General features: G+C 38.3%; 2 protein-coding genes across 3 annotated transcripts; both read left to right on the plus strand.

Moving 5' to 3' along the window:
- The first annotated feature begins 826 nt into the window (after positions 1–826).
- On the plus strand, positions 827–5,283 carry tctn2 (tectonic family member 2). 2 transcript variants are annotated; one of them, XM_017413701.3, is made up of 18 exons: positions 827–999; positions 1,180–1,293; positions 1,431–1,501; positions 1,595–1,796; positions 1,884–1,984; positions 2,067–2,266; positions 2,378–2,498; positions 2,612–2,765; positions 2,854–2,937; positions 3,028–3,150; positions 3,253–3,327; positions 3,420–3,509; positions 3,607–3,724; positions 3,823–3,926; positions 4,026–4,173; positions 4,318–4,461; positions 4,559–4,647; positions 4,921–5,283. In XM_017413701.3, the coding sequence occupies exons 1-18, from the start codon at positions 900–902 to the stop codon at positions 5,040–5,042; spliced, it is 2,160 nt and encodes a 719-aa protein (XP_017269190.1). In that variant the 5' UTR covers positions 827–899; the 3' UTR covers positions 5,043–5,283. The 2 variants fall into 2 exon arrangements, with proteins under 2 accessions (XP_017269190.1, XP_037836288.1); XM_037980360.1 differs by having other exon boundaries at positions 1,706–1,796.
- An 813-nt stretch (positions 5,284–6,096) lies between these two features.
- On the plus strand, positions 6,097–17,232 carry atp6v0a2b (ATPase H+ transporting V0 subunit a2b). The gene is made up of 21 exons (XM_017414009.3): positions 6,097–6,340; positions 6,442–6,622; positions 7,107–7,185; positions 7,609–7,706; positions 7,783–7,920; positions 8,062–8,159; positions 8,801–8,927; positions 9,715–9,797; positions 9,917–10,010; positions 10,475–10,687; positions 10,937–11,087; positions 11,449–11,588; positions 11,692–11,849; positions 11,960–12,050; positions 12,339–12,457; positions 12,560–12,770; positions 12,882–13,004; positions 13,722–13,841; positions 13,931–14,048; positions 14,747–14,918; positions 15,007–17,232. Exons 2-21 carry the CDS (start codon positions 6,506–6,508, stop codon positions 15,107–15,109), a joined length of 2,553 nt encoding a protein of 850 aa, XP_017269498.1. The 5' UTR covers positions 6,097–6,340; positions 6,442–6,505; the 3' UTR covers positions 15,110–17,232.
- Positions 17,233–17,773: the final 541 nt, after the last annotated feature.

The raw sequence follows: 17,773 nt of genomic DNA on the forward strand, positions 1-17,773 counted from the left end.
ACAAATATTTATGTTAATGTAAAAGACAAGGTTTTGAAAGGTTTTGTAACAATCCATATTAACATAACGCAGTATTTTTAATATAATAATTATTATTTGTAAATGTTTACATTCAATGAATTTAGAAATAAACTATGATTGGAAACATGCATTCCCCTTTATAGGCAAATATAATATACCGCACAGTACGTTTTATAGACAAATATTTATTTGCATTTTGAAACATATACATCATTAGTTTTAAAATGAAATATTGGACATAGTAATTACAGTTATTCAACTACCATTTATACAGTATTTTACAATAATTCAAAATCCCAAAGAAAATTTTGCTGTGCTCAATTTTAATAATGGGATATTAAATTTACAATTATAAATTTAAGTAAACATTAGTTACGGTATCACATGTGATTTTTTTTGTCAATAATGAGTACATTAGCTTTAGTAAATGTCATTTTTATACTATTCAATATTTACATTTACATTTTAAGTTTACTTCACGTTTGATTATTAGTTAACTGATGATCTTACTTTGAATAACATGTTCAGCTTAGTTGAAAAAAACAGTAAATATGGTGACAAATTATTTAAATGCGTATTTTACTGGTTACCTTCGAATATGATTTATCCCCTTGATAGAAAGTGATACCATAATTTAAACAGAATTAAGAAACCATTAAACACTGTTGTTTGGAGAAAACTTTAACAGGGATTGATTATTGGAGGATAAATGCGCCTGTACTATCTGTGACCACCGGGGGGCGCTGTTGTTCAGTTCAACCTCATTCAGTTTTTCTGTTTCATCAGAGCAAGACTCTTCCTCGTCGGTGATTGGTTGAGCTCTGCGTTGCTAAGACATTCCAAATAGTTTACAAATATGTCGACTCTGTAGTCAACAAATGGCTAAAGAGGGCAATATTGTATTTTCTGCGTCTGTTTCACGCCGAGTCGTATCTGTGCTGCTCTTTGTTTCATCGGCTCTCGGTCAAAACATTGTCGGTAAGATTTCTGTGCGGAAGTTATTATCTATCCTCATTTTAAATAGCTGTAGTTTCTTTCACCTAGCTTTGAAGCTAATTACGAGTTAGAAGTTAGCTCTCCTTATCATTTGTTAAGTGCTTCATTTTATGTAACAGATGTGGGCGAACTTAATCACAGATAATTATTTTTGTTTCTTAGTTTTCCAGCCGTCCCTCCTCACAGCTACAGGACCTGCGGTCACCGCCTATCTGCTGGGGAACACCTCAGGTGTTTCTCTGAATCTGAGGACGGTTTCTCCATCCAACACAACAGGTAAAAAGATTAAAACAAAAACACCCCTCAAATCTACAAATTCTACTGGGACACCTTCGTGTTGTATCAAAGGGGACGAGTTAGATATGTGTCTTCATTGTGATTTTGAATAGATGAAGATTTATTATTTTCTGCAGGGAGTATAGGTTCTCCATCATGTGCAGAAGAAGCCACACGGTGGGTGCTCACAGCAGAACAGATAGGAAAGGTAGGAGGTCCATCTGATAGATAGAGTTCATTAGACTGAAAACTATATAATCCTCTAAAAGGATGCTCATGTTTGTGTTGTCCTGTCCCTCAGACTGCATTACGAGTTCATCTGCAACTGAATCAAAGTCTGCGCTTGTGTGCTGAGAATGACACAAACAGTGACTGCTGTCTAAAGTCTCTGTGTGTCCTGGAAACCCTTCAGGTCTCTGCCTGTGTTGGCAGCACACCCCACGCATCCCTGCTGATCCGGGCCTCCATACATGCCCGGTTGTTCCCTGCTAATGCTGGAGCTGGTAAATCAAATAAAGTTATGATGATGTGGGGTGAGCACTTTCAGAGAAAGCACATTTTTTAGTACATGAATCATCTGTTCGCTTCAGATAACAAGACAGTCATTGCAAACCAAGTGTACCAACCACTGGGTGTTTGTCCCTGTGACCTGACATTCAGAGTTTGTGACGTACGATGCTGCTGTGATCAGGTATTTATTTTACTGATATAATTTAAGAAAAGTATTCAGTCATGTTGTTTGAATCCACATTTTTGTGTTTTACTGTTAATAGGATTGTTCCAGTGATGATTTGAAGCTATTTGCATCCCATTGTCTACCAGGACCATTTGGTGGACAGGTGTCTCCTGCTCCAGATTATCAGTGCTCTGTGCAATCCTCTGAAAATGCTCCAGACTGGTTTCCATTTTTATGTGTCAATTCTCCACCTGAAAACAACCCATATCTTGGTTTCTTTTACCAAGGAGACACAATGTGAGAACAAAAAAACCTACTTTTTAAACCTGTGTTTTTGATCACATCTTTTATTGAATAATTTTTATGTCTCATTGTCATTATGCATCCTTTGGTCTTTAATCATTTTAGCGCATCTAGTCCTGGCCCTTCTTTCCAAACCCCTGTACTGTCGGCCCCGGAGCCAGTTAGTCTTTATATTCAAGGAAGTCCGATTATCACAAAAAATGGCCAGTACTTCACTATTCCTCAGGTTAGTTTTGTGTTTGATGTTGTTTTGTTATTTTACTTTTTATAGGTAAGATTTAGATAGTGTGTTGTCTGAACCTTAGCAACTAAAACTTTATGTATGTTTCTTGTCTAAAGATGATCCTCGGGCACTGTACGAACAATGCTCCTGCAGCATTTCTGAAAAATTTCCAAGTCGAGTGTGTCACTCTTCTCAGCTCCTGCCCAAATGGATCTCCCTTCCAAACACAACCAACAGATTTAAGCACTGAAATTATGAATGGGCAGGGGGGTGGGTATTACTTCTGTATCATTCTTGGGAGTGTGTTGATGTGTTTTGATACTTTTTAAATGCCAGTGACTTATTATTTTTCCCCCAGGAGTTGTGGTGGTGAATGTAACTGATGTTGAGGTTCCTGACTTGAGTCTGTTCATTTCTGAAAGTGGTGCAGTGGACTCAACATGTATGTATCATGCAACATATGGCATCTTTACTACAGTAACTTCAACTAACAGTTAGATTAATGGTGAACTATGCTCATATTTCTCTAAAGCCGAGGGACTGGTGTGTCAAAATGTGACCTTAGCACTGGATTACAAATTCTTCTGGACAGGAAATAGCCTCACAGGTGTCACACTGACACACACTGCTGGGTCCATCATCTCAAATGGAAGCGGTGAGCGCCTGTAATGCTTGCCTGTAAACTGACAGTATCTACAGTGAAAGCTAATAAAGTTGCTCCATCATGACTGATTTTGTTTTTCTCTCCTTTAAACAGTAGCGTTAACAGCAAGATATTCGGCTGTGTTTCTAAACAGAGAATTTATGCCTGAGACCAAGTCAGGAAACCCAGGTAGGAGGAAGTAAAACAACATTTTGTGTTGAGAAAACATTGTGCATAAAAAGCTACTACAGAGGATAACATACACCTATTTTAAATGATAGGTTATCAGGTGGGAAAGCCTGTCATCGCTGGCGTTGTTGGCAACAATACAGAAGCAATACAGAAGACATCAATTAATGTTTGGAAACCAGGTAAAACCCATTAAATTAAATCATTATTGGTCAGTCACACACATCAATCCATACTAAATGACAACTTGTCTTCTTATGTTTCTGATTTGTCTATCAGTGCTTGATGGACTATGTTCCACTGCTCAGATGAAACCAGTTCTTTTTGGGGAAAATTCAACTTCCGGATGCCTGCTAGCTGCCAGTCAGCAGAATCTGACTGAGTGTAATCTCCTGAGGTCAGTGACTCATTATGAGATCTTCAGTTAAATACTTACAACTACACAGTATATTTTTGGATGTGAGCTAAGGAAGTGATATTTTTTTTCTTTTTTAGAGAAATGGTTACTAGTCTGCAGGAAACTCTGATAGCTGCCACATATGTAGCTAAAAATGGAAACCCAGATCTTTCAACTATGACAGACTGGGTCAACATAAGCTGTGAGTAGATGATGCAAAGAAGCCCTTTTCTTCAGTGTTTATGATAAAATGGATTCTAGTTGCACTAACTAAATGTCATTCTCAACAAATCAAATCCAGTTGTCACACTGAACTCAAGTGCAGCTGTGGGAGACGTCTCAGGTGCATGCAGCGGCATTCCATCCCACCAGCATATTCAAGTTTGGACCCTAACCACTGGCCTGATAGATGGCGTACCTCAAAGAGAAATACGTGCTTTGGAAGTAAGGTGTGTGTCAGATATTGTGACAACACAGACTGCTCTGTTTTTCACAGAGCATGATGAAAGATGCTATGTAGCCTAAATCCTGTTAGTGCTGCAAAGGGTTTTTACATTGATGCTTAAAAATATTCCAATTCTGGTTATTTTCAGGTATGGCCTGTCTGCTTGGACACTGAATTGTGGAGGGGGTGATGTTCCTTCATGCGAGAACCTGGAGGAGCCTCAGTTGTTCCCCATCACCTCCACAGTCACATTTATTGACATTCCTGTGAACACAGGACCACCCAAAAGCAGGTGCTGAGACTCTTAATGCTTTTAAGAAGAGTCGCTCAACCACATCAACGTGTTGTTCCTGAGCTGCTAACACAGAGTGATTTTCTTTTCTTTGTAGGTTTCGGATCAACTTCACAGAATACGACTGTAACAGGAATGATGTGTGTTGGCCTGAGCTCGCCTTTCCTTTCACTAAATATTACACAGGTAAGGATTGACTAATTGACTAATCCTAAAAGGATGATGTGGAGGTTTACGCATTCCTTTTTCAGATCATGTAGTAAAAGAAGGAAGTGCTGTTTGAGTGTTTGTCTGATTAATAAACACATTAAATACTTTGTAGTATCTGAAGTACGGACTATGTACATTTATTGTGGCTCAATTTCGGTTATTAATAGTCTAACAAAAATTGTAAATCTCAGAGTTAATTAAAAAATACTGACAGTGCCATAATGACTTATTTCAGTGTCTCTTTCACAGGTGAGCCTTATTCTCAGTCGCTGGCTAAAGGCATGATCCTGGTTTTCATGTTTATCACTGCCTCGATCCTTGGAACTCCTTGGAGACAAATCAGACAGGCATGGCACAATGCTGCTCTCTAAAACTCTTTAAATGTGATAAAGCAGACCGAAAGGATGACTTCAGATGGATAAAAAGAGAGAGTAAGATGCTAAAATACGATTTACCTATTTGTCAGCGTGAAACGTTACTACATTTTTTCCCAATGAAAGTGGTTCATAACTTTGTAGTTTTTATAGTTTTGACATGTTGGTCATTTTGTGAATGTTAACACTTGTTGCTCCAGTTTGTAATAAAAATATTTTTTCTATTTATTTCTGGAAACACTGTTATGATCTCAGTTTTCTTTTTAAATGATAAGTGGGCTTCTTGTGCTGTAGCCATGTTATTTTGGGTGCTGCATTGCCATAGATACATCACTGCAGTTAATTTAAGAATGAAAGCAATAGTTTCTCTGCAGTCACATTCACTATATAGCTAACCTGATGTTTTATTCAAATCAAACTGATCTTCATTCACCCATCCATTGTCAGTTCATTCTAGATAAAGACAGAAAAAAATAGTCTTTTTTTTTGACATGCTGGGTTTTTATTTTCTTCTCTCTTGCTAGTAATCCAGTTTTAAAATCCAGCCATAAACTGATAACCAATTTAACCCTAGATAAAAAGAAACTGACTTTTTAAAAGTTGGTTTTATTGAACAACTTTATATTACACTTATACTGCATGGTACATTTTGGCAGCCCACTTACTGCTTTGTTTTTGGTAGATATACAAAACAAGAACAAACATCTCCTGCATAAATCGTCTATTTAAAAAATTGAATTCAACTTGTTATTGTTAGTCTGTCATATCTATTTTACTCGTGGCCGCTAAAGAATGACTGCGGGCATTATGCAGAAAAAATATACGATTTAACTAGTCCCTCTAATATTTTAAAACTAATTTCATATTAAAACTTGTATAAAAGTGGGAGATATTTAGCATGCTTATCAAAAACATAAAAAGTGAATGAACGCGTGGTTCTCAGGCGTCCATTTGCCTTCAGGCAGCGCTGAGGGTTTAAAACCACCGGGACGTCGTTCGCGCCGCACTGCGCAGACTCCCGGCGACGGCCCTCATTGGTCCAAAGGTTCTTGTGGAAGTTGATCGCACTCAGCGCAAAAAGTGACGTGGAGAGTTGCGGAAAAGGCAAACCCACGTCTAAAACTTGACTAAAATGTGAGAAGACTGGTCCCAACACTCTAAGATCCAGCGAGTGAGCGTATGTTTCAAAACTAAACTCTGAGAAAACGAGTTGTAGTACAAGAAACCGGAAGACGGATTACCTGGCTAACCAATTAGCTCGCTAACAGGAACAGCCTCTACTGTGGCGACGGAAGGTATGTAAATTCAGCATTATGCAAGTTAAACATTGTTTTATCACCTGAGCCGAGTCGTGGTAATACAAGAAGGAACTTGACCGACGACTTGTTCCTCGCAGCTGACTTGTTCCCTGTCAGCTTGCTAACACTGTGACAGGGGAAATATCCGAGCCCGTTGTCAGGATGGGCTCTCTGTTCCGAGGTGAAGAGATGTGTCTGGCCCAGCTGTTCCTGCAGTCTGGGTCCGCATACGACTGCATCAGTGAGCTGGGAGAACTGGGGCTGGTGGAGTTCAGAGACGTAAGTCCTTCAGGTTACACCCTGTCTCACATTAAACACAGCCATGGCTCGCTTTATGGGTATTCTTGTGTTTGGCATAGATGATGGTAAACGAAGTGGAAAAGTTTAACTTCAACTTTGCAAGTGACCACACCATATAGACTGAGTGTGTTCTTTAGTTACATGCATGAGAAAATAAGTATTTCAGTGTATATATTCAGCAGATGTGCACCAAAACAATAGCAATGCAATTTAAATAACTTTATGCAAGTAAAATAAGTGCCAGACATCAACAAAATTGAGACTCGAGGAGAGTTTCTCAGAAAGCACAATTGTTTCATAGAAATGACAGATAATCACGTAATGCAGCTGTGCGGTTTATTATAGTTTGTTGAGATAAAAATTGAAAACAACAGCGTGTTTCACATTTCCACAACAATGAAATTGTAAGAGGATTGCTGATATTTCTGTGCTTAACTCATCAACTCTCCTGCGCCCATTTCAGCTCAATCCCAACGTCAACTCATTCCAGCGAAAATATGTTAGTGAGATCAAAAAATGTGAAGAGATGGAGAGGATCCTCGGTAAGTATAAGCTAGAGTTTAATGTGCTTTGCTGACAAGTAAGGCTTCCCTGTCTTGTCTGATCCAAAGCAAACAAGTTCACTGTTTGTTTTGGGCTTTTGGGTAGAAATTAGAATCATTCTCGTCTCCCAATATTAAGATAAAGCATTGAAGGAACTGTGAAAACAAAGTCAGGAATAAATGAGGCAACAGTGGATGTTCTCACAGAATAATTAAGTGACCAGTAAACTCTACAGTCATGAGAGTTGTCAGGTGGTTGTAGATTTGGTGGATGAACTGCTGCCTTTAGTTAACTAAACCCTGGATTATTAGATTTGGAAGGAAAATGCTGTCTTGGGTTTAATGCCAGGGTTATTCAAAGGATACTCATGGTTTGTGAAAGTTGTAAATATTTCCAAATTGTTTCTGTGTTGTTTTTAACAGCATACCTTCTTAGAGAAATCAAGAAAGCAGATATTCCTCTGCCAGAAAGAGATATGAGTCCAGTGGCTCCTTCACCCAAGAATGTCATCACTATAATGGTAAGTAACTTGTTGATTATTACTCTTAATGCTGCCGTCTCGTATGTGACATGCGTGCATAAACATTTCTTCACAGGAACAGCTGCAGAGACTTGAGGCTGAGTTAGGTGAAGTCACCAGAAACAAAGAGAAGCTTCAGAAGAATCTGCTGGAGCTGACAGAGTACACGCACATGCTTCGCATCACCCGCAACTTTGTACAGAGAACTGCTGAGGTGTCGAATTCAGTTTAACTCATTATGTTCCTCTTTTAACTCTATGGTAGCAAGAGTTTGTTTTCGGGTTGTTTTTTTTTTTTTTCGCCCACTGGGTTTCTTTCCTTTCCCTAAACTCCCTGCTTCTTTCTATATTATCAGAGAGAGCCACAGCAAGTACAGTATGAGGAGTTTCCTTTCCTAGAAAAAGACACGAGGATGGACTACAGCAGCATGCAGAGGCTCGGAGCCAAGCTGGGGTAAGAGCTGCACTAACACCGTTTATATGAAAGCAACTGAAAGTAGTTTCAGAATATTTTCAAAACCTTTCACTTTCTGCGGACTGGCGTATTTCATTAAATTGACATTTTCAATTTATATTCAGTAACCATAAAATACAGCACAAAATAAGCAGCAAATCTTGTCTCAGAGAAGTTTTAATTCATCTGCATTTGCCTCAATGAATTGTAGAACAATAAATGTGTATATAACAATCTGGATATTTCTTGGTGTAAGTAAGAAAGTTCTAGATCTGTGAGATTTAATATTTGACTTTCTTTAAAATATTGACACTTTTTTTTTTCTTTTTTTAAGAAAATGTGTTCACTTTGTTAACATGGTTTACCAAGAAGGAAAAAGATAAAAAGAGTTTATTTCTGTTCAAGCGTGCCCAATGTCTTTGTGATGATTGAATGCAGATTCATACATCTGTTAGCTTCACAGTTTAAAGATCAGTGAAAAATGTAACAAGGTGAATAATTCAAGTGTGAGAGTTAACAATCATTTACTCATCTTTCACAAAGTATCTTCCTCTGTGATCCAGGTGCACAGATTTGCTTTATGGTTTTATTTAAATCTGATTAACATATCTCCGTTTTCTTTTTTTTTTTGTTTTGTGTAGTTTCCTTTCTGGGCTCATTCAAAGGTCAAAAATCGAGGCCTTTGAGCGAATGCTTTGGAGAGTTTGCAAAGGTTACACCATCCTCAGCTACGCTGAAGTCGAGGAGTATCTAGAAAATCCTGAAACAGTAAGTTACTCACAGCTTACTAAGACAGTGATTTGTACTCAAGTTTATTCATTTTTGCTCTACAATGTGTCACAATTGTAAAATTTGGACAATCAGGACAACAAAAGCATTTGAAATGTAGTGCAGGGAATTTGTAAGGAAGAAAAGAAAACAAATGATTATAATGAACATACTGGTGGACAAAGAAAATGCACAAACTAGCTTCTCCTCTTATCTTATATTAACTTCTTTCTGTTGTTTATTAAAGCTTTTATTTTGTTAGTTCTTCACAACAAAATACAACTTTAATCCAAACCACTCTGTGTGAATAATCCAGACTGGTTCTGCCAACGCTGTTTGCAAAACAGCCTTCACCTTTCTTTGTAAAGGAGGACACAAAGGTCTCAAAACGGTCACTTTGAGCTGTCATGACATTAGAAGCAGACCTGGAATGATTCTTCTAATAAAACACAGAAGAAAGCACTATCAGTGACTGTATATTTGTTTAAAATGCAAATGACAAAAGTGAATCTGTTGGCGCTTCATCCTGGTTGGCTTCAAATACAATGAGTTCCCTGTTCTTGCCTATTGAGACAAACGGCACTATTCAGATTATTATTATTTCTAGAAAGTCAGGCAACTGTTACTTTTCAATATTTACTGGAGAATAGAACTCATTGAAAGACGGTCGTCTAATTTTCTCGCTGAGGAAAAAAATAGCCATTTCATAAAGTACATTTTACTTCTCAAGATTCTGCTTTTGTCAACAACAGTTAAACTTATAAACATAATACTTGTTTGTCTGCAGGGTGAGCCGACCAAGTGTGTGGTCTTCCTGATCTCTTACTGGGGAGACCAAATTGGCCAAAAAGTAAAGAAGATCTGCGATTGGTAAATATCAAACATGAAATAACACTACAGGCTGACATCTGGGTCTGTAGTTTTAGCTTTAAATGTAAATTGTAAATGCTCTATTGTACTTGTTAAAAGAACATAATTTTCCTCTATAGCTACCACTGCCACTTGTATCCATATCCCAGCAGCAACGACGAGAGGAATGATGTTGTGGAAGGGCTAAAAACTCGCATTCAGGATCTGCATACAGTAGGTTTATATGTCAGCAGTCTCTTTTGATCTGTTCTTTTGCGTTGAAAGAACAAAACAAAATGTCTGATATTTCCTGAAAAATGAGCCCACTTGTTCATGTGGCGATTTGGAGAGGAGTTCCTCAGTGAACATTGTTTATACTCTGAGTCATGTGGTATTTATTTGATTTATGTGACTGACACAAAGTTTGTTGTAGCTCCTGTGGCACATGATCAGCAGAAGACCTCAGCTGAATGTTGCCAAGATTCATTTTTTCTCTCCATGCAAACTCTTCACTACGCTCCCTTTCTTCATGAACTCTTTTTGTCTTGTTAGCTTTTTGTATTCCTCTTTTATTTATGAGCATAAAAATCTATAAAAGCCTCTCATTTCGATGATGTAAATGCATGTTTTCTGTAATGTTGATAACATAATCAGAAGTCGGTAAATGTCACAATCTGTGTACCTGTTACTGCGTCCAGGTGCTTCATAGGACAGAGGATTACCTGAGACAGGTCCTGATCAGGGCTTCAGAGTCGGTCTACACCTGGGTTGTCCAGGTCAAGAAAATGAAGGCCATCTACTACATTCTGAACCTGTGCAGCTTTGATGTGACGAACAAGTGCCTGATTGCTGAGGTGTGGTGTCCTGTCAATGACATTCCTAAGCTGCGGAGAGCCCTCGAAGATGGATCGGTGAGGAAACCTTTTACAAATTACTGTTATTATTCTGTTTTTAGACTCCTCACGACTGTCATTATTTAGTGCAAAGAAACGCACAGAAGAATGGTGTCCTTTAATCCTGTTTTCTTATTAATTTGCCGTAATTGTGCTTCTCAGGAGTGTTTGATTCCAAGATGACTGAACCAGAAAGGACACTGTGTTGTTTTTTATGAAGTAATTTTCATGTAATGCTTGTCTAAAGGTTTCACATTAATATTTCAGAGAAAAAGCGGTGCGACAGTTCCCTCTTTTGTCAACCGTATTCCCACCACCGACACTCCCCCCACCCTTATCAGGACCAACAAATTTACCTCTGGTTTCCAGAACATTGTGGATGCCTATGGAGTGTGTTCCTACAGGGAGGTAAACCCTGGTGAGTTCATTTCACTAGCTTTCTGTAAAAAGTTGGGTGGGGTTTAATCAGATGCTTGCATCACAAAGTAAAACTTCTAAACCAAACTGTGATGGATTAAATTGTAAAAAAGGCCAGCGTGTTTTAGGTCTATGGCTTTTTTTTTTTTTTTTTTGAAGTGTGACATAATTTCACAAAACAAAGAGTGAAAAGCAGCTTTAAGATGTTGCACAACAGTCCTTTTTTATTAATAACACTCACAAAAAAGCCATCAAAATTCAGTTTAATTGTTGACGGTGTTTTCCAGTGAACATGCCAGTTTTTAGTCTTTTAAACTCAACAACACAGTGCAATGTTTGAATTTCTTTCCTCTTGTTTTTAGCTCCGTTTACAATCATAACTTTCCCATTCCTGTTTGCCGTGATGTTTGGGGACCTCGGTCACGGAGTTCTCATGGCCCTGTTTGCCTCCTGGATGGTGCTGTATGAGAACAACCGCAAGCTTAAAAACACCAGGAATGAGGTGAGCGGCTAATATTCATATCAAAGCTCATTTTATGTTGACTAGTGATCGGTGGCAGGCTGTTTGCATGAAATGTAACCGTGTATTTGATGTTTGTGTGCAGATTTGGAACACATTCTTCGAGGGCCGTTATATTATTCTGATGATGGGCCTGTTCTCCATCTACACTGGTCTGATTTACAATGACTGCTTCTCAAAGTCTCTTAATATTTTTGGTTCTGGGTGGAGTGTAAAAGCCATGTATGATGCAAAAGTGTGGACGTAAGTACTTTGTTTAGACGTAGAAATGTGAACAGTATGTAAGTCATTTTTTTGTTTTATTCAGTAACTTGTAACGCAAAGTCTTATTGTTTATTTATGCCTTTTTAAAGGAGTGATATTGTTCACCAAAATAGGATTCTCACTCTGGATCCAAACATTACGGGAGTTTTTCACGGACCCTATCCTCTTGGAATCGATCCGGTGAGGAGAAGTTTGAAAGTCGAGTCATCCTGTGTAATGTTTTTCTGTTTGTCATTGTTGTGGTCATTTGAAGAACTACTTCATAATCAAAAAATGTAAAAGGTATCTGTTTTTGTCAACAGGAGTAGAGCAGTGACAGCTGCATTCAAAAACATTTAGTTTGTAAGAAGAGCAGGAATAAATTGTTGTTCCTTAAGTAAAGATTAGACAGACCCAGCTGGTTATTGATTTTGGGGCTCATAACATTTTGGGCTTTAAGTCATATTTTGTCATCCTTCTGTTGTACAGATATGGAACTTGGCATCCAACCGCCTCACATACCTTAACTCCTATAAGATGAAGATGTCTGTGATACTGGGCATTATACATATGAGCTTTGGGGTAATCCTCAGCACTTTTAATCACATGTAAGTCATATTTTTAGTTGTATTTTAAGTCTTGAAAAAGCTTAAATGTCCAATGTTTTGGTTTTTATTAATTTTCCTTCTTTTTGTTGGTTTTAAAAATAGGTACTTTAGGAAGAGGTACAATCTCTACTTGGTATTTCTGCCTGAACTCGTGTTCCTGTTGTGTCTATTTGGCTACTTGGTGTTCATGATATTGTTCAAGTGGTTGGCCTTCTCCGCAAAGGACTCCAGACATGCCCCCAGCATTCTCATTCACTTCATAAACATGTTCCTCATGCAAGGTGACGAAGTGCAGCCCCTCTACCCCGGACAGGTGAGGAGCCCCGTACCATTCCTCCGAACAGCTCCACTTTTGTTTGATATTAGTTGCACTGCAGTAAACAAGAGAAATTATACAACTCTTGTGCTGTTTTTCTTCTTGCAGACTGGCCTGCAGGTATTTCTGGTGGTCATTGCTGTCCTTTCAGTGCCTGTTTTACTCCTGGGGAAACCGCTTTACCTTTACTGGCTTCAGAACCGAGGTCGCAGCCACCTAGGAATGTACAGGGTGAGGATTTTAAACATGCCAGATCTTTCATTTCTGCATTAATGGAAATAATGTCTGGTACCGTTTTATTTGACAAATTTAAATAGTTTGCTCACTACTTTGAAAATACATTTTTGTCTCTGAATATTTTATATAAACAAAGACATTTGTAAAACAGGAAGTCATTTTTTTTGTTCATAGAGTGAACATCACCTTCTTCAGTAAAAAGATGATGCAAACTTTATTAGTGTTAAAATATTTGTCACATTTCAGTCTCATTAGTTCATGCTATTCAATTATATAAGATAGAAGTACAATTATTTTATCAAATGTAAAACAAAAAAATAAGGTTACATCAGGGTTCTTGCATACACTTTCAAAGCTTTTTTTTGTTGTACTTATCAAGTCTAGATAATTAGATCAAAGAGTATGAGGGTAAAATACAGTATTTGTTTTCAGATTTCCCCCAATAAACTCCTAAAAGTTAAAATATAAAATGTAGAATAATCAATTAATAAAATAAGCAGAGTTCCTTTTGTACAGATTGAATGTAAAATCTGGATGAAGCCACTATCATATCAGCCATGTTTCTTGATTTGTCTCTTAACCTTACAACATGCTTTAAAAATGTTTAAATAAATATATTGGCTGCCCCGTCTGTGTAATTAAACCAAAGATAGTTGGTCACCAGCTTTGATTTTAAATATGTAAATAGACTAAGCCAGTGTGTTTTCTTAGGGATATGAGCGCGTGCGGCGAAACAGCGATGAGGAGCTCTGCCTGCTGAGGACTCACGATGAAGAGGAGGGCAGCAGTCACAGTGATTTCTCTGGTAGTGGAGAACACCGCTCAGAGGAGGTCAGACCCTGTGAACAAATCTGACGTTCTTTATCAGCAACCGTTGTTATTTGCCATGGTTTGGTTTCTGATAAATCTTCTTGTTATAGTTTAACTTTGCAGACGAGTTCCTTCATCAAGCCATTCACACTATAGAGTATTGCCTGGGGTGCATCTCAAACACGGCGTCCTACCTGAGGCTCTGGGCTCTGAGCCTGGCACATGCCCGTGAGTATGATGGTCTACAGTGAAACACAGGCTCGTTTATTTTTAATTCTTACAAAACTGCACATTGAATTCAAAGTAAGTTTTACAGACGGAAAGAATCAAACTTAAAGTGCCAACTTCACATTTATCCTCATTCTTTAGATTTTGTAAGTAACAATTCAGTTTATTTATTTATACAGCTCCACGTCACAACAAAAGTCGTCTCAGGGCACTTTACAAAAGCATTCACATATGTTATAAAAGCCAATTAGTAAAAGTTGTTTACCTAAGGAAGCTGGCAGATCTTCACTTCATCGCAGTCTCCCATCCTGAGCAACACATTGGAGACGGTGGAAAGGAAAAACTCCCTTTTTAACAGGAAGAAACCTCCATCAGAACCAGAACCAGAACCAGGCTCAGGACGAGCAGCCATCTGCTTCGACTGGCTGGAGTTTGAGAGGACAGGAAACATACGCAGACAGACGCAGAATAACAGGTCCAGGTGTAGTTTCTATCGAAAGAAAGATGAAGACTGATGGAAACAATTACAGAGTAGAGCAGGAAAAGACAGCAGCAGAGTGAGGGCATGTGGTCAGACGTCATTGTAAGACTTGTGGGATTTATACATTTGCACCATCGCCTTCCTATTTGTCTGTGTATCGTATTTCCCCAAATTGAAAGCACACACTTTTTTTTTCTACTTCTGTATGATTTCACAGAGCTATCAGAAGTGCTGTGGGCCATGGTGATGAGAGTGGGACTACGAATGGACACTGGACTTGGGGTTTTATTTCTGATTCCTGTGTTTGGCCTTTTTGCCGTTCTCACTGTGTCCATCCTCCTGGTTATGGAGGGACTTTCTGCGTTCCTTCATGCCCTTCGGCTGCACTGGTAAGTTCTCACGTGACCGTCAGTGTCGCAGGTCTTTGAATTATCTCGGGATTTTTATGTTTCTGACAGCTGTTTGCTTTCTTCCCAGGGTGGAGTTTCAAAATAAATTCTACAGTGGGACAGGAGTGAAGTTTTGCCCTTTTTCCTTCTCCCTGCTGCCTTCCAGCTTTGAGCACGATGGCTTACTTTGAAGGGGCGATCTAATAATACCGACAGCTAGTAAACGGAGAAGAAATCAAGCCAGCAGGGTTATCTGCTCATAAAGACTAATTTCAGAGATGTCATTTGGGGACTTTTATATTTATTTTTTTTAACAATTTATGTAGAAAAAAAAAATGATATGGTGAGTTACAGAAACATTCAGCTGGAGCACAATCACCTCCCAGAGATTTCAAAAACAGACACAGGAGGACAGCGTGTTTCTTATTGCAGTTTCATGTAACAAAGTATATTTTTTACCAGGATCAGGATGCTTCAGTGCAGAACATTGTGAAATGCTGTGGAATTAATACACTGGGAAGAATGAAGGTCATTAAAATGAAGAGCTTTGACTTCTGAATGCAACATTTACATTAAAATGCATTACTTTAGTATTAAATAGTAACTTTATCACACAAAAAAATGAAGCCCTTACAGTTTTGCTGCAGAGTATACGTTTATTTGGAAAACTTCTTTGGGGCTTTTATGAGATTTCCTTTTATGAAAAGCGATCTAACATTTACTTTTTCTTCAAGAAAAAATACTTTCATAAATGTTTTGTTTCTCCGCTTTTCTTCAGTGTTGGCCCTTTTTGTAACAGTGGTGTGACGTCACTGAGCTTCACTGTCGGCACATCTGGTTTCCAGTCATGGAGTAACTTGCAGTAAAAGGCTTCTGTCTTATCCTTTTTTTTTTTTTTTTTCGCAGATTGATTTACTTTTTTGAGAAACATCTATTTTCCTTTCTCAGAGGAAACTTTCACAAAAAAAAATAAAATGAAAACCAATTTCCTGGTTAATTTTAGAGGAACTACAGACTCTTCTACGCTGGTGCAGACATCAGGTCCAGCATCAGCACGTGTTTATGTTGAGGCGACAAATCCAGTCTGTCACGCAGACCTTGCACTCCACCGTGTTTTAGCAACAGGATGTCTCCACAAGCCAACTGAGTCATCTCTTCATGCAAGACGGCAGCAGGCTGTTGGTTAGGACCAGTCTGTGTGTTCTTTGTCTGTGGGTTACTGCCACTATCTGTCACATTGTCTCTACAACTTACAGCAGCTTCTGCTCTGCCTGGTTAGGCTTCTCCTTCATGCCCAAAACACTTTTTTTCCCCTTTGGAGCCATTCAAACACAGTCGTGTGTAAGGCAACAGTTTAGCTGTCCTGTCACAGAGGAAGATGTCTTTCTGCTGACATCACTGTAACATTTGTTGACCTCTTACTCATAGCCTTAACGAAACACACCCCATCTAAGAGGAACTGATCCTCTCACCTAAGAGTGCTTTATGAGAAGCTGCTTTGTCACGAGGGTGCATTTAGTGATTTAGTTCAAGAAAATTGCCTTTCCTCTAAGTCCTGGTAAAGTGTAGGTAACGCTGTGTAGTTCTACCTCAGCTTTGGTAGTTTTGATCCCTCATATGTGCTCCGGAGACGCAGTGAAGGAGTTTCGGCCTTTTGGTGTTGAATACCATTTGGGCAGCTGTGTGTGTGTGTGTGTTTGTTAGTACAGAATTATATATATTTTTAAAATTTATAATAAAATGATGTGTCAGAATTACAGATAAATGCTGACTGGATGTTTCTAATTTCTTTTTCATTATAGCCTTTTCACTTGCCACTGAACTGTACAACATAAGGATGTTTAAAATAAAAAAAAGAAAGTCATTGTATGGAATTGGATTTTTCTTTCTAGAAGCAAATCAACCTTTTTTGTTGTCTTTGTATTGTTGATTGTCTGTATTTGTTCACTGGGAACACCTTCTATTACATTAGTGTACCGCTGCATCATTTTCTGTAATGTCTGGCAGTTTTTAGCTCTGTTCTTGCAAAACTGTTAATATTGTGAAAACACGACTGCCTGTTTGTCTGCCTTTGGTTTGTTTTGCTCGCTTTTGTCTCTTTGCTTCACAAACAGATGGCCAAAGCACAAGAAACACAAAACAGACTGGCCTTCAGCAGGTTATGTAAGAAGATCTGTTGTTGGTACTTAGATTGTTGTAATTAGTAATTACTGGTTAGCTAAATTGTTAAATGATCACATTAACTAGTATGGCCAATTTCTGTTGTCTTCTTTTTTTCCATTTTAAAAAAAAAATTAAAACGTTTTCTTCTCTATGCCTTACCTCTTTTTAAAGTCGTTTGTTTTCATTGACAATAAAAGATTTGATTTGTCTGTCATAAATGCATCTCTTTAATGTTTCAGGCTTATTACAGTCTACACCAGGGTTAGGCAACTATCCTGCATGTTTTACTTGTTTCCCTGCTCCAACACACTTGGTTTAAATCAGTGAATGATTAACAGGCTTCTGCAGCACATGAAGAGGTAATTTAACCACTGAATGATTCAGGCGTGTTGGAGCAGGGAAATAAGGAAAACATGCCGGATAGTGGCACACAAGGACCAGGATTGCCTACCCCTGGTCTATACTGAGGTTCCCCACATCACATTTTTAGCTTTTCATATGATCGTGTCGGGTACACAAAATTCATTACCTTTAAATCTCATTCTCTAAAACTGTACCCTTCAAATATGACTTTTGATCTTTGTGCTGCTTCTTAAATGTAGATTGCGTATTAATGACCAGTGTTTACATTTTTACCGCCAGTTTAGAAAACACGATTTCAGCGTATTGTGGTTTACGTACCCTTTGCCTCT

Source organism: Kryptolebias marmoratus, linkage group LG1 (genome assembly GCF_001649575.2).
Source record: "Kryptolebias marmoratus isolate JLee-2015 linkage group LG1, ASM164957v2, whole genome shotgun sequence".
NCBI lineage: Eukaryota > Metazoa > Chordata > Actinopteri > Cyprinodontiformes > Rivulidae > Kryptolebias > Kryptolebias marmoratus.